The 17,967-nt window shown below is 33.4% G+C and overlaps 1 protein-coding gene across 2 annotated transcripts in view; it reads left to right on the top strand.

The window, feature by feature from the left end:
* LOC101896425 (A disintegrin and metalloproteinase with thrombospondin motifs like) overlaps positions 1-17,967 on the top strand; it is a 232,801-nt gene that overhangs the window by 17,975 nt on the left and 196,859 nt on the right. For both annotated transcript variants that reach the window (XM_059127546.1, XM_059127547.1), the window contains exon 2: positions 17,453-17,599. In XM_059127546.1, the coding sequence (XP_058983529.1) occupies positions 17,528-17,599 (72 nt within the window). In that variant the 5' untranslated portion in view covers positions 17,453-17,527. The remainder of the gene's footprint in view (positions 1-17,452; positions 17,600-17,967) is intronic.

The following is a 17,967-nucleotide window of genomic DNA, read 5'->3' on the forward strand; positions in this document are numbered from 1 at the left end:
AGAATAATATTATCTCTTCCAATTTTTTTACCTTAAAAGCAAATCATAGAAGCGAATAAATTTAGGTCGGTTTATAGCCTACACATTGTTAAATCCGAAAAAATAGTCTTAAGGGCACATGAGTTACCAATATTGCATCATTGAGGTGTAGATGACGCTAGAAATATCACAATTTTTAGGAAATTATTGGTGGTTCGGAAATGTAGCTGCACAATAAAATTAAGGGCACTCCTATTTCAAGTTTCCCTATTTTATGGTGCATCCTAAGATCGAAAATAAACCATTAAAAGATGGCGCTTAGAACCCTCTAATTTTACAGGGAGATACTATCTCTTCCAAATTACCTTAAAAGCAAATCATAGATTCGATTAAATTTGGATAGGTTCAGAGTTTTCAAATTGTAAACAAATGTTGCCCCATAGGCACACGAGTTACCGATATTGCATCATTGAAGTGTAGATGGCGCTAGCAATATTTCAAATTTTAGGAAATTTTTGGTGGTCCGGAAATGTAGCTGCACACTAAAATTAAAGACACTTCGCTTCCAAATTTCCCTTTTTTATGGTGCATTCTAGTCTAGAATAAAGTAAATTAGAAATAAATAAAATAATAAATAAACTAAAAGATGGCGCTTCGAACTTTCCAATTTTGTAGAAATAGATAACTCTGAAATTTATTTGCCTAAGAAGGCATGTCTTCAACATTTTTCTCAAGTACATGCCAGAATAAAATTAATAATTTTTAATTACGTCTAGATTGCGCTGAGAAGATTTTTAATTTTTAGAAATAGATGGCGTTTAAATTAATTATTAAAATTATTATTATTAAGTAATTCATGCACAGGCATGAATTGCAAACATATCTTTTCAATACCTTGCTCCCTAGAATAAATAAAATAAAGAGAATTAGTTTCCGAGTTTTTATGTTCTTTTCAAAAGGTCAAAAGAGTTTGCATAATTAAAGTGTAGATGGCGCTAGCAATATTCCAATTTCTAGGAAATTGGTGGTGTTTCTAAAATGTAGCTGCACAATGAAATTGAGAGCATATCTCTTACAAATTTGCCCTCTTTTATGGTGTATCCTAATATCGAATAAAGGAAATTAGAAGTAAATGCACCAATAAATAAGCAACACACTAGATAAATAATTAAATAAATAAATAAATAAATAAATAAATAAATAAATAAATAAATAAATAAATAAATAAAGATGGCGCCATCAAAGCAAATGAAATAGAGCAATCATGGGCATATTTTTTAACAGAATCGCTTCTGGATTTTTTGTAGTTTTTTTTTACATTGTAAAGTTTTCCAACTCTGACCCTAGTTCCCTGAAATATTTGTATAACCTTGAAAGTCGTTTAAAAAAGTCATTACATACAAGCTCCAAATTAAATAACGTACAAAACAGACAAGACAACTATGAATTAAAGCAAACTTCCAGACCGAGTTCATTGAAATGTCCCACCAAAATAATGACCCATTTCCTGGAAAATGTTTTGTTCAAGCACTGTTTGACCTTTTCATTAAGCATACAAAAAAAAACTTTACAATCTCAAAAACATAATGAAGAGAATTCATTATAATTTGTCTTTCATAATTCGTTACAACCACACGCTTTAAATTTACACAATTTTTTGTTGTTGTTTTATACATTAGGTGTTGGAGTTTTTAATTTAAATTCAAGAAATAAAAATAGTAATAATTTGCTTGAATATGTTTTATTTGAAGATTATTGCATTTGCATTGGCAAACAAATGCGCTGTCCATACGATGGTGTCGGCTAATTAATGGCTAATGACCAAAACCCAAAAAGGCGTATGCGGGCCTTTAACAATTAGCCAAGCAGACGAAGGCGAAGAAGCTTGAAACATTAATTAACAATATTTTTTATTCTTCTCTATTTTTTTGCATGCATGCAAAATGAAAAATGATGATTTCGTATGAAAAGAAAAAAAAATACACCAAAAACAAACACCATTGAAATAGCAACTCCAAGAAGTGGAATAGGTTATGCATGAGTTATGCTTTGATTAGTTGTATACATTTGATAGCAACAACACATATTTTTGGTTTTGCATAGCCAAAGGCTATAGAAAAAAAACTACAACAAACAAAACACCAATTCTGCATTGCAATTTATCTATTGTTGTTGGGGATTTCTGCACTTCTTGGAAGTTGTTTGTTGTTGTTTTCGCAAAAGTTTTGTATTACGGCCTGCATTGTTGTATTTGATGTTTTTTTTTTTCGTTTCTCTCAAGAAATATCATCCTCTTCTTTTAGCATTTTTTTTTGTCCCTCTCATTGATTGGTGTATTCTTAACTGTTGTTGTCTCGAATTACAAGGCTGCTGCAATAAAAACATAGTACCGGATGACATTTAAAATTGTTTGCAACGGCATTTGAATGCAGTCTTCAGTGATGTGCATCTTATAGGGTTTACACTGCAGTGTATAGCATCTTTAATGAACCTCTGAACTTTTGTCCGATATGAATATGCATTAAGGCAAAAAAAAAAAATCGAAACTAATTTCATAGAAGTTTGGAAATTCCCTTTGGCCAAATGTGGAATTGTGTCTGGCAGGTAGTGTCATCTTTTGACATTTTTATTTTGGAATTGGGAAAATCTTGGTGAAGGCAATGTGGTAAATTTTATTTGTTCAGTTATTTACAAGATGGAAATATTAGAAAAATAATATAAAGAATCTGCAATAGGTATCCTATCTTACCTTAGGATTTGAAATTGAAGGTCATTTTGCCTTCTGTAAAAATGAAGACCCCTTAGTTTTTTTTTTTTCAAGAAAAAAGAAACCATTTATTTTTCTGAATCGAAGAGACCATTGGGTCTTCCGAAGACCATTGGATCTTCTATGGGAAATAAAAAACAAATTAGTCTCCTGTAAAAAATACGATTTGACATTTGGTACGTTCTTCTTTCCTGGCATTTAAACATATTAATTATGGTACGGTTTATCCTCTCGATTGTCAAAGCCTCTACGTTCTATCGGCTGAACTGAAATGGCAATTATAATTATACTAGCAAGCGCCCGCTACCTCGTCAGCGTAAAGTTCACCTTAAAATTTCAGATTCGTTCCAACAGTTCGTGTTAGGCCTTTTTGGTACTCAAAATGTGCAAATTGTTCAGTTAGACAAAAAATGTTAATCAAAACTTTATAGATCGAACCATGGTACAATAAAAAGGTAAAGTAGAGCTATCAGCTGATTACAATTTCTTCTAAGTGTGCCCAACTTCTGCCAATCTTCTTTATGTATTTGTTGTTTTGAAAAATAAAAACAAAATATTTTCAAAATCAATGATTGGAAGAAACTTAAATTGCGGGGCGCGTATTAATTAATTAACCAAATTAGACATTGAATTGAAAGACTGAACACTTAGGATCAAATTTTTGAGAGAACATCCGGGTATTTCATACATCTTTCGCACTTCTCGACTCATTTTAAAAATGGACAAAAAATATCAAATAAATGCAAACAACTTGTTGCCTATAATTTTGAAAAATTCGGAAGCGGGCATAGACTCAGGGCTTTATTTCTGTAGTTATACTAAGCTGTTCTACCTCCTTATTGTACCATGCATGGAGCCAAAATTTTAGGACTTTCAAAGATTTATATTTTATTTAAGGATTTATATATTTAAGGTTTCCAGCCCTATTCCTTCACACAGTACCACAATTTAGTACCATTTAGTACTTTTTGTACAAAGATAGAACCCATTTCCAAAATCTCCCAAGAGATATAAAATTCCACGGTTTCAGCTCTATCCCCTCACCCCAACAACAAATTTGGTACTTTTTGTACAATTATAGTACACATTTCCAAAATCACCTCCATATCTTAATTTCATACACCAAGAGAGACCTCAATATCAAATTTGAGGATTCCAGTCCTATTCCTTCACCCAATACCAAATTTAGTACCATGTAGTAATTGTCGTACAATTTTAGTACACATTTCCATAACCACCTCAATTCCACATACCAACAGAGATCTTAGTATCAAATTTGAGAGTTCTAGCCCTATTTCTTATCCTAATACCAAATTTAGTACAATTTAGTACTTTTCGTACAAATATGGGACACATTTTCAAAACCACCTCCATATCTTAACTCCAGACAACAACTGTGACATCTATATAACATGTCAGGATTTCAGCTCTTTTCCTTCACCCAAATTTAGTTTCGGATTCCTGATCTATCCCTTCACCCAATACTCAACTTAGTATTTTCCGGACAATTTTAGTACACATTTTCAAAACCAACGTCATGTCACAATCCCAGATAGCAACACAGACCTCAATATCAAATTGGAAAATTCCAACTCAATTTTATTTCCATTCCTTCACCCAATACCAAGTATAGTACCATTCAGTACTCTTCGTACAATTAGAGTAGACATTTAAGAAACCACCTTCATATGTACAGACGACATATGAACATTGACCCTAATACCCAATTTCAGGTTTCCAGCACAATCTGTTTAGTACAGGGTGAGATAAAAAACTGCAACAAAGTCAAACGCAATACTTTATTCATTTTTTTAAATTTTATTGAATGAAAGCAAAAAAGTCGGAAATAGCAATAAATTTTAGAATAAGTTTAGATTTGTTCGAATTGGTCACCTTTTGGACGAATTATGGCTTTCAAACGGCCAATGAAACCGTCACACGCTGCCCGAATGTTGCTCTGCGGTATTTTGGCCCATTCCCGGTGAAGCGCATACTTGAGGGATCGACACTTTGGTATTTTTTAGTGCCAAAGCACTCCAGAGACAATAGAACAACGGATTGGTATCCGAAGATTTTGGTGGCCATTGTGAACTGTAGATGAAGCGAGGAATCTCATTTTGTAACCATTCTTGGGTGGCGCGTGTAGAGTGCGATGATTCTAAGTCCTGTTGGAATGTCCAAGGTCTGCGGACAAAATGTTTGCGTGCCCAAGACTTTAATATACCCTCGAGAATATTTTCGCGATAATATTCGGCATTTAGTCTGATGCCACGGTCGATTAATAAGAGCGGAGAGCGACCATCGGCTGTTATGGCGGCCCACACCATCACCATGGCCGGCGCTTGAGTTCTGGTGGCCAACCGAAGGTGCACATTTTCAGCTGACCTCTTTGGCAAGTAAAAACGATCATTTTGTTTGTTTATAAACTGCTGGACAACGAATGTTTTCTCATCGGAGAGAGAGAGAGAGAAAACTAAATTCGGCAGTTCATCACTTTCGGCCAAGCGAAGCAACTCTTTAGCTCTTTTTTCTTTCTTTCTTTCCGTTGCGGTGTAAGTTCTTGCACTTTTTGGAATTTAATTTCAATGGGTTTACCCCGAGCTCATTTTTTAATACTTGCCGAATGGAATATTTTGATATGTACAGCTCACGAGCCATTTTTTGGCCACTGCGACGCGGGTTTCGATCAAGTCGCTACTTTACTTTTCGAACCATTTCCGCTGATGTTGCTGTTTTCTTCCGTCCACTTCGTTGACGTCGGGCTACGCTACCAGCATCACGGTAACGAGCGATGGTACGAGACACAAGAGATTTATTCAGATTTAAACGCTGAAGTGCTCTAACGATAGCCACTTGCGGGTTTCCAGCCAAATATAAAGAAATCACACTATCACGCTGAATTCCATCACGAATAATATTTTTTTCTGGAAAATTCTCACCAAAATGCTTTTGTACTCTTGTAAACAATATATCGAGCTGTCACTGAAATAATTTTAACAGATGTCGGACGAGTGGCTTAGAAATGACAGCAGTCTGAGGTTGGTTGCAGTTTTTCATCTCAACCTGTAATAAGTTCGTCGTCATTCATTCCTTCTGTGTATTTTACACTCTGGAAGAGAAACATGCCTATTACTGAAGTTCTCTATGCAGGTCCACGTCTTCGTATAGACCCCATTATTATATTCGGTATTTTTCAAATTTTAATATAATTTTTAACGAGTTATTTATTTTTTGGAAAATTTCAAAATTAGTTCCAAATGGAGGTGGGTATTCAAAGTTCGGCCTGGCCAAACTTACCGCTTTTTCCCTTGTTTGATTTTAAACTTAATTTATATATTTATTTGCATTTCCCTTATAGGTGGAAGGAAGATTTCCTTAAACTCCATCATTCCCCTTTACATTATCTAACTTTTTGGGAATATTTCCTAAACGGAAGCCATAATATATATAACGTTTTTTTTAATGGCACTATCTTCATCTCATTTCAAATACCATCATCATTATCTAAATGACGATCATGAACAGTATGCTCCCTTTATTTTTATGGTGATCATAATTTCAGTTATATAACCAACCACCTTTTACTAAAGAAAGCAAAATTGAAATAAAAAAACAATGAAAAATAAGTAGCTTGGATTTTATTCGAAAAACATCCATTTAAATTTCAATGACATTTGAAATAAATTTGGATATTCATTTTATTTTATTAGTTTGGTTTTGATTTTGTTAATACATTTTTGTGTTACCGATGCATCAATTACCATGAAATTAATAGAATGAGCAGTAATTTAAGAAAATCTGGCAAAAAGAATCAATGAAATAAACGCATATGTTTGTAAGTATGTCGTTGTATAATTTTTTGGCAAAGAAGAACTTTTTGGAGACAAGAAAATAATCAAAAAATATTTTTTAATTATTTTCTTTTTTTCTTCGGTTTGCATTTTTGCTACCGGTTTCATAATTGCACGGAAATCAAAATTCCAATTATGCAAATTGACCTCAACATCGACATCAAGGTAGTGGCATAATTGATCATGTTTCTGTGACGTTTCATTGAATCGTTGAAGCAAAAGGGGCAAGAATTGTGAATTTTTGAAGTGGTGGTGAGTACTCCTCTAAAATGAAGAAGAGCTTAAGGTGTTTTGTATTTATTGTCCCTATTCTATGAAATTTGGGACATCTGGGCCCTATGAGGGGGAAAAAGTTAGATTTTTGGATTTATCGATCGAAATGACCACCTGCTTCTCTATGCAAAATAAAAACCGATATGAGTTCAAAAATTTGTGTAAACGATTAAAATTTATTTTAGATGGCTATATGCATATATTCAAGATTCGACATTTTATTTCCTCCCTTTACAGAAGCTTATTTTTCCAAATAAAATGAATTTCATTACCAAAACCCAGCTTCTTGTTTTTCGCTTTTCAACCAAGCCCATAGGGGTAGCTTCTTCGCAACGTGTTTTATAAATTTTGTAATAATTTATTTTATTTATTAATCTTCCACCATTTCGTAAAAGATTAAATTAATAATTTTGTTTTGAATAAAAGGAACATCAATCAAAATGCATATCAGAAATTTGATTAGCCCGCTATTTTGGGTGTTTTTTACATTTTGAAGCCATCTCTGCATATCAGTGATGCTCGTTTTGTGGAATTTTAAGATTTAGATTAAATTTTGAAAATATGTATGACATGAGATTTTTAATTTACTCGGGGTTTTTAAGGTTTTTCTATTTCTTGATGTGAATTAACCTTGATATGCATCATTAATGAAAAAAAAACTGGAAATAAAATTCAAGTTTTCTCTTAAATACTGGTATGGGGGGGATTAGAGGTAAATTAAAGATTACATACTGTGAAATGTCATTATTCATTTTTCTAGATGACAATGTGAAAGAAAATTGAAAAATAAAAAGAAAATAAAGATACTTGACTTAATTTTTCTAAATTAAACAAAACCAGCAAGGAAAGATAAAGGGTCGGGCGGGGCCGACCATATGATACCCCACACCACTATGCAAATTAAGTAGAGCCCCCGTAACAAATAATTTTATATTGGGAATTTATGTGAAATAGAAAATTCCAACTGTGAACCTTTTTTGAATGTGTATCATGGTTTTTAGAGTAGTCACAATTTGGGAACTATATCCAGCTCTGAATCGATTTTCAACAAATTTTACTGAGGATTTTGTACCTCAAGTACCAAATAAAATTGCTGTATGATGTGACTTCGATAAGGATTATATTAAAAAATATTTATTGGAGTAATAGATATACCGGACCAAGTTTCACAAAATGCTAAAATTTGTTTGAATATGAAAATAACCGTACAATCGGGTAAAGATATATATTAATAAAAATCTGAACCGATCTCAAAAAAAAATTGCCAGAGGTATTTTCGAGCAGTATCCGATGCCCGACATTAAATTTTATTGTTGTATAGTGCATATTACGCATGTGAGGCACTTAAAACCATAAATCGGATGAAACATATATGTGGGAGCTATAGCTATATGTGAACCGATTTTCATCAAATTTGAAGTACTTGCTTGTAGACTGAATTCGTCGGCTATGCCGAAATTCAGGTCATTTGGACTGATATTAGCCAGTTGGTAGTCAACAATCCTGAAATCGGATAAAGTTATATATTGGAGTTATTTTCAAATATCATTCTTGTATCATTCTATGACAGCTATAGCTATATCTGAACCGATTCTCCCAGAATGTCATGTACTTGGTACACAATCGGTTGACGATATATTGGGAGGCATATCGTAATCTTGACAAAATTACAGACACGTATTTCTAAGCTGTATCTGATACCAAAGGTCATTCTAGTGGAGTGTATATTACGCATGTGAGGGAGTTGAAACCCCAAATCGGATGAAACATACATATGGGAGATATAGCTATCTCTGAACAGAATTTCACTAAATTTGAAGTACTTGTTTCTGGTATGAATTCAATCGGAAGTGCCAAAATTTAGCCCACAATAAATCTGATATCGGATAAAGATATATATACGGAAGATATATCCTAATCTGATCCGAACTCGATAAAATTTGACAGAGGTATTTATGAGCTCAATAAGTTATCTTGTACCAAATATCATTCTTTTGGAGTGCTTAGCTATATCTAAACCGATTCTCTCCAAATTTGATATACTTGCTTCTAGACCGAATTCGGTTGGGTGTACCAAATTCGTTGGATTGATATTGGTCTTTTAGTGTACAATTAACCCGAAATCGGTTGAAGATATATATTTATTTGAACCAATTTTCAGCAATTTCAATAGGGTTCGTCCTTGAGCAAAACAAATATTGTTTGGAAAATTTCATCTCAATCGGATAATAAATGCGACCTTCATTTTGTTCACAAAAATGCGTGGTCAGGCGGATTTACAGACGGATAGATGTACTGACATGCATAAATCGACTCAAAAAGGGATTCTATGAAGATCCTCGAAAATAACAATGGGTCTATCTCGCTTCCTTCTCCATGTTACAAACAAATGCACAAAGACATAATATCCTGACAAAAATGTGGTGTAGGGCATAAAAAATAAATTAAAACATAGAATTTGGATTAATTTTAATACCCTACATTATAGGGTGGTAGAGGTATTATGTCTTTGTGAATTTAATTGCAACAGGCAAAAGAAAACGAGATAGACCCATTGTTCCTTTTAATGACCTGCATAGAATCACATTCTGACTCGAATTATGCATGTCTGTCCGTCCGTCTCTCCATGTATTTTTTTAAACAAAGTAAATTGCCCGCTCCAAATGAAATTTTGCACATGTAAGTCATTTGTTTGGTCCAAGGACGAACCTTATTGAAATTGGAGATAATGTGTCAAAATTTAGATATAGCTCCCATATATATCTTCGTCCGATTTGCCTTTAATTGTGCACCAAACATGTAGTATCAGCCCAAAGTACAGCTCTCATCTATATCTTCGTCCGATTTGCCATTTATTCTGCACCAAACGTGTAATATTAGTCTAAATGGGATGGAATTTGGTATTTACTACCAAAATTGAGCCCAGAAACAAGTATGCCAAATTTGGTGAATCTGTTCAGATATAGCTATATTGTTTATCCGATTTGTTATATTTTCTATTTTTTCTCTCTACTAAGTATGCAAAGGGGTGTAGGGTATCATAAAGTCGGCCCGCCCAACATTTAGACTTCCTTTACTTTTTTAATTAATATGGCAATGATTTTGTTTATATAAAAGCAAGGATGGGGAAAATTGTCCCAATTATTAAGAAATATTTATAATTGAATCTCATTTTTAATTATTTCCCATTTACTTGAGACTAGCCAAAGTAAGCAAAATCACAATTTTAAAATCTTGCTAATTCATTTCCCCCTTTTTGAAATCATTCTCTTTCCCACTTTCCGTTCTAAAATGTCATAACATTGATATTCACAGTATTTTTGTTATTGTTTGTCATTTTTGCTCCAATTACACCAAAAAAAAAAAAAAAAACTGTAAACATAAGCACTTTGAGCAAATGATGAGCAGCAGGTAATGTAATGCGATTATAAAGTGCCGAATGTATTAACTGAACTTGGGGACATTGAAATAAGCACTGCTTTGACATTGAATTGGGCTTGACGTTCAAAAGTTAGTTTTTTTTTTTTAATAAAAGCAAAAAAGAATAATATTTTCAGCTGACATCGGAAATCTGGGACTTGGTCAACTGTTGGCACAATTGAAGTGATTCACATGAGTTATGAATATGGAAGAGAATTTGAATATGTGGGTGTTGGAACTTTTCAATTTTTTACTTGTAGAATCTTGTGTGCCCTATACCAGTGGGAAATGGATTGACCTTAGGGGTCAAAAACTAAATTTCGTAGATTAAGGGGTCTCTTGAATTTAAAGAAATTTTCGAAAATGTTGAAATGAAAATTTAATTTTTATCTATTTTTCCAAAATTATTACATGCCACGGATGGAATGGGCAAATGTTAGTCACATTTGTTTTTAACGAATACCATTCTGAATTTGCAAAAAACATATTTAATGAAAAAAAAAAAACGTAATTTTTGCAATCAATTGTAATATAATACCGAAAACAAAAATTAAAAAATATTTAAAAAAATCTAGAAAATGATTTAGCTAAAAGTACTTCCAAAATCTATAAATCTACAATAACAAGGTGTTAGAAAAAAGAACCCTAAAATAATTAAATGCGAACATTAATGTTCAAAATATTAAAAATGGTCAACTGTGAAATAGGATTTGAAACGTTCTATTTCACAAAAGTTTGCTATCCCTCAGCCATATTTCAAATTTATACGCGAGAATTATTGTAAAATTTTAATAAAATTTTAATAAACTTTTAATACTCTCCACCATTTTGAAGAAACTTGAAGGAAATATGGGGGCTATACAAAGAAGTAGTCTTGCACATAAATTTTTTATCGTAGGCTGTAACCCATTACCACCTTTAAATACGAAATTTGAAAAAATTCCGGTAAAAAATTATCGTCATATCATCAAACTAGAGACAATTCCGGTGAATAATGCCACTAATATCATCAAAATACCAATTACAGGGAGGTGCCGCTATATGTGGTCTATACGAAGAAGTGGACCTGCATAGACAATTTTCCGTCATAGGTTGTAGTACCCATTACGAGTTTCAAATACGAAGTTTTAAACAACCCGCTGAATATTGTCCCCATAATCATCAAAATACAGAAAATTGGGAGTTATAGCCCATTTTCGAACTTGACCTGCCTACAAACAAAATATTGGTCTATGCAAAATGTTAGCTTCCTATCTTAATTCGTTTTGACTCTAGCGTGGTTACAGCAAATCGTATTATTATTTCGATGGAATTACGAGCTTAATATACCCTCCATAATATATATGGTGGAGGGTATAAAAAATTGAAAAAATAAATTATTGAACAAATATCGAGGAAAAGAGCAGTTGAGCCCATAAGCACTTAGATCTAGTAAGCAGATTTGTAATGGCTATTTTTACTGGGAGGCAGAATTTCGTTCGCCTTTGTGGAGAGTTTTTTTCTTTGTCTTGCGATAGCTAAATCAGTTCCAGAACATATTCTTTATTTGAAAAATTTAAGCTCATATTTTTGTCATACTTTCGATTGATTTTAAACAACAATTTATCCCATTACCAAATAATGGGTTAAATAAGTACTTGTTGGCAACAGTAACTACTTAATCTTTGGGAAACTAGCATTATATTTGTTTTGCCTTTTATCTCACATCACATTTTTTATTTGTCGATGATGGGATTGAACATCCGACTTTATGGTTGGTGGTTTGACATATAATACAGTGTACTACTGTCATGGAGGTATAGATTCAACGGAAATCGAAGTTCTGGCAACCTTGTTTACAATTCTCTCAAAGAAAAAACATTGTGAGAGCTCTCTATCTCTCTCTCTCTCTCTCTCTCTCTCTCTCTCTCTCTCTCCAATTCTCTATCTTATTCTCCCTCGATAAATATTTCTCTTATCTAAAGCTGAGAAGTAACTGTGAGCATTTTTATACCCTACACCACAGTAGTAGTAAGGCTATTAGGTCTTTGTGCATTTGTTTGTAACACGGAGAAGGAAGCGAGATAGACCCATAGTTACTTTTGAGGATCTTCATAGAATCACTTTCTGAGTCGATTTATGCATGTCCGTCCGTCTGTCTGTCTGTCCATGTATTTTTGTAAACAAAATACAGGTCGCATTTACTATCCGTATGAGATGAAATTTTCCAGACAATATTTGCTTAGCCCAAGAACGAACGAAATTGGTGAGAATCGGGTCAAATTTAGTTATAGTTTGTGCACCAAATGGCAAATATCAGGCCAAATGACCTGCATTTTGGCACATCCGACTGAATTCAGTCTAGAAGCAAGTTGATGTACTTTGGTGAAAATCGTTTCAGATATATCTATAGCTCCCATATATATGTATGTCTTATCCGATATGTTGTTAAAGTCCCTCACATTCGTAATATACACTCAACAACAATGATATTTGATGCCGGGCATCAGATACAGCTCCGCCAAATTTTATCGCGATCGGCTCAGATTTTGATTCAGCTTCGATACATATCTTCATCCGATTTTACAGGTTATTGCTCATCATATATGTAATATCTGCCCAAATTGAATAGATTTTTTTATATTCAACCGATTTTTAACATTTGGTGAAACTCGGTCCGGTATGTCTATTGCAATGTTATTGGTTCATAGTTGGTATGATTTACTTCACATAAATTTTCAATATTAATATTTTTGTTACGGGAGCCGTACTAAATGCGCATAGGGGTCCTGCCCGACTTTTGACCTTTCTTTACTGGTTTTGTAATTGCTTTGTACTGTGTTTGTACAGTACACGCATTCTCTCTCGATTTTACAGTTTATTCGTCCAATTTTTGTCTTTTAATTTCATTCCTATGCACCCTAAGCTCGAGAGTGATCTTAAATACTAGTTATTAAGGAAATATAATTTTGAGTAAACCGGCATTGAATTCTAATAAATTACTGCGATTATTTGAGGTGTTATAAAATTACTTTGGCCTATAAGCTGTCCTATATTTTATTTATTACAATTATTAGAATTAAAAAATGTAAGCTTGCCTAAAACTCGATCTTGAAAATTCACGTTTTAAAAACATTTAATTGAATTTCCGTATTATATCATATTTTTTTTTAATTTTTTTAATACCATTTCGCTTAATTTAAGCTTTCAATTTTAATTCACACAATTTTAATTAAAAAAAGTTCATAAAAACCTTACGCCATCATTTCAAATCATAAAAAATTTAAACGGAAGTTATATAAATCCGGCCAACCAATGAATGGCGAAAATGATTTTTTAAACGATTTTTAGACTCCTTTACAAATGCATTTTTTGTTTGGCCGCCGATGTTGGTCTTTGAAATGAATTAAAAGGTAGCCAATTGATATGATTAGGTTTTTTTGTTATTCGTTTTGCTTTGCAATATTCGAATGCATTTGATGGGGTGAGTTGTTGTTGCTACTGCTGCTATTTTTGCGAAATTGATTTTTGTTGTTTATTTAATGGCATATTTTTTATATATTTTTTTGATTTTTTATTTCATTTCATTTTTTTTTTTTTTTGTTTTTAAAAGTTATGTTTGAAATTCGTTTTTGTATCATATCTTGTGGTAGCATAATTTTTAATGTCTTTCATTTGTTATATTTTATGTTTCCACTTAATAGGCGCCCACTAAAAAACAAAAAAGACCTTTTACTTAAATCTTTTATGTGTGAAGGGTCATTTTTTAAAAAAATCGTATACTTTTCTTTTGCTTGGCATTGTTTGCAACTCTAAAGCCATGGCGAATTTCGGGTTGTGGTTTATTTTTTTTTTAATTTTTGCTTTTGCAAAGAGTATCACCAGTCTCTTGTTTTACTCTTGAACTCCGAGGTGGTAATGTGACATCTGACCCATATGCAAAAGTGCAACTGACTTTATTGGCCTTAATAAGCAGGGGAGGCATAAGTTTAGTTTTTTTTATGGGTTTAATGTTATTTTTGTTTGTTTTGGATTGTGGGATCATTTATTTAAATGACTGGGTCACAAATGTAGTCAGATGGAGGCCTTTTGCTCCCCTGCCACAGAAGAAGCGAGGAACCCAGCAATCCATTGCAAAAAAATTTCGAAGAAGGATCCAACTACACCTTTTTCCGATGTAATTCGAAGCATTTTAATTCGAAACATTTTAATTCGAAATCGAATTTTAGAGTATATGAATTTTCGACCCTACAAAGTATATATATTCTTGATCAGCATACAATTCTATGTCGATTTAGCGATGTCCGTCCGTCTGTGGAAATCACTGTAGCTTCCAAACGATTTGAAGTAGGTTGATAAAATTTTACTCAGTTTGGTCTGCAGTAATTTTGAAATTGAAAATGGGCTATATAGGTCCTCGTTAGGTATAGACCACATATAACTGTACCTCTCTATATTCGGTATTTTGATGACTTTAGCCACATTGTTCACCGGAATTGTTTAAAAATTTCGTAATTATAATTGGTAACGGGTACTACAGCATGTGACGGAAAATTGTCTATGCAGGCCCAGGTCTTCGTACAGCCCCTAAATATCTATATTAAATATCCTATATTTGGTGATTTTAGCTAAATTATTCACCGGAATTTTTTCAAATTTCCTATTTGCATTTTGTACTTGGTACTATACTCTGTGACAGAAAACTGCTGGTCCAGGTGCACGTCTAGGTCTTCGTATAGCCACCATATAACGTCACCTGCCTATAATAGGTGTTCACCGGAATTGTCTCAAGTTTCGTATTTGAATATTATAATGGTCTATAACAAAAATTCCCTATGCAAGTCCATGTCTTCATATAGAACCATGTATGTACAGGGTGAGATAAAAAAACTGCAACAAAGACAAACGCCATAATTTTTACATTTTTTTTTTGAAAATTTTATCAAATGAAAGCAAAAAATATCGGAAATAACATCAAATTTTAAAATAAGTTTAGAATTGGTCATATTTGGCACGAATTATGACCTTCAAACGGCAAATGAAACCGTCACACGCTGCCCGAATGTTGCTCTGCGGTATTTTGGCCCAATCCCGGGGAAGCGCTTGCTTGAGGTAATCGACACTTTGGTATTTTCTAGTGCCAACCTTACCTTCCAAAATACTCCAGACACAATAGTCCAACGGATTGGTATCCGGAGATTTTGGTGACCATTGTGCGCTGGAAATGAAGCGAGGAACCTCATTTTATAACCAATCTTGGTGGCGCGTGCTGAGTGCGATGGTGCTGAGTCCTGTTGAATATCCGAGGTCTGCGGCCAAAAGGTTTTAATACATTCTCCAGAATATTTTCACGATAATATTCGGCATTTATTCTGATGCCACGGTCGATTTATACGAGAGGAGAGCGCCCATCGGCTGTTATGGCGGCCCACACCATTACCCTGGGCAGGTGCTTGAGTTCTGGTGGCCAACCGAAGGTGCACATTTTCAGCTAACCTCTTTGAGAAGTAAACACGATCATTTTGTTTGTTTACAAACTGCTGGGCAACGAATGTTTTCTCATCGGAGATCGGAGAAAACCAAATTCGGCAGTTTACCACTTTTGGCCAAGCGAAGCAACTATGTAGCTCTTTTGAATCTGTTATTTCTCTGTAGCGGTGTAAGTTCTTGAACTTTTTGGAATTTCAATGGCTTTACCCCGAGCTCATTTTTCAATATTTGCCGAATGGAATATTGCGATATGTTCAGCTCACGAGCCATATTTCGGTCACTGCGAACCATTTCTGTTGATGTTGCTGTTTTCTTCCGTCCACTTCATTGACATCGAGCTACGCTATCAGTATCACGGTAACGAGCGATGGTACGAGACACAAAAGATTTATTCAGATTTAAATGCTGGAGTGCTCTAACGATAGCCACTTGTGGTTTTCCAGCCAGATATAAAGAAATCACACTATCACGCTTGAATTCGATCAGAAAGAACTTTTTTTCTGGAAAATTCTCACCAAAATGCTTTTGTATGCTTGTACGCAATATAATGAGCTGTCACTGGAATAATTTTAACAGGTGTCGGACGAGTGGCTTTGAAATGACAGCAGTCTGAATTTGGTTGCAGTTTTTTTCATCTCACCCTGTAGGTTTTCGTTTAGGCATAGCCCCCCCTATAGCTTTACATTTCTATATTCGGTATTTTGCTGATTTCAGTGACATCATTTACCGAAATTGTTGCAAGTTCCATATTTAGAGTTCCCAATGGGTACTGCAGCCTGTGACAGAAAATTGTCTATGCAAGTCCAGGTCTTCGTATAGCTCCCATATAACAGAACCTTCCAATATTCGGTATTTTGCTGATTTCAGCGACATCATTCACCGGAATTGTTGCAACTTTCGTATTTGAAGTTCTTAATGGGTACTACAGCCTGTGACAGAAAAATTTCTATGCAAGTCCAGATCTTCGCATAGCACCTAAATATCGGTAGCTCTCTATATTGGGTAATTTGTTGATTTTAACGACATTATTCACCGAAATTGTTTCAAATTTCCTATTTGCACTTCGTAATGGGTACTAAGCCCCATTTCATAAATGCACTTCGTAATTGGTACTAAGCCCTATTTCATAAAATAGCCTATGCAGATCCATGTCTTCGTAAAGTCCACAGATAACGGTACCTCCCTATATTCGGTGTTTACCGGAATCGTTTCATATTTCGTATTTGATTATTATAATGGCCGATGACAAATATTCCCTATGCAGGTCCACGTCTTCGTATAGAACCCTATTCAAGGGTAACTCCCTACATTCGGTATTTTTAAGATTTTAACAGAATTTTTAAGGGATTTTCTTTTTTTTATTTATTTTTATTTCTTGGTTTGAAAATGTCCATATTCGTTTCAAATGGTGGAGGTTATTCAAAGTTCGGCCCTGTCCGAACTTCTTTTCTACTTATTTTTAAATAAATTAAATTTTATCTATTGGCCTCACCAAAAACTGTATGATATATTTCTGGTGCATATTTGAGCTAGGCCTTTTAGAACTTAAGATTCAATTTTTAATTTGGACAGACTGGAAAATTTTTTAAGTCAAAACCCAATTTTTCATATAAATATTTTTTATATTTTTGAGTATTTTTAATTTTTTTTTTTAATTTATTATTTTTTATTATTTTTTTCATTTTCTTTTCAGTTCTCCATTTATTTTCGGTACCAGCATTAGGATTATAATTCACCATTTAATCACACACAAAAAATAACAAAAAACATGTCACAGTTAATTGTTATAGCATTGGCCATAGTGTCAATAGCGGTCACAACATGTCGAGCACTGCCAGATGTAAGTATTGAAATTGAAAATAAAAAATAACATAAAAAATGAATCAAATTTAAAAACAAAAATAAATTACAATTTGGGGAATTTACGACACAATTATTTTTATGACAAGGTAGTTCAATGGTGCATTCCGATTGCATGAGTAATATTTTCGCATACATCAGAAATGTGCTTTTGAATACTTTTCCGCGAAAATATTCAAGAATTGTTTCTAAATTGCATTTTTTATTTCAATATCTTACAAAAAAAAAAAAAAAAAAAAAAAAAAAAAACAAAAACTAAATTGTTGTTATCAATTTTGAAATACTAGAAAATTGAGCAACATTGTAGTGGAGGGGAAAAAAGCTAAAATTAAGAAAACACTATAATTA

The sequence above is a fragment of the Musca domestica genome, unplaced genomic scaffold, assembly GCF_030504385.1.
Source record: "Musca domestica strain aabys unplaced genomic scaffold, Musca_domestica.polishedcontigs.V.1.1 46, whole genome shotgun sequence".
Taxonomy (NCBI): Eukaryota; Metazoa; Arthropoda; class Insecta; order Diptera; family Muscidae; genus Musca; species Musca domestica.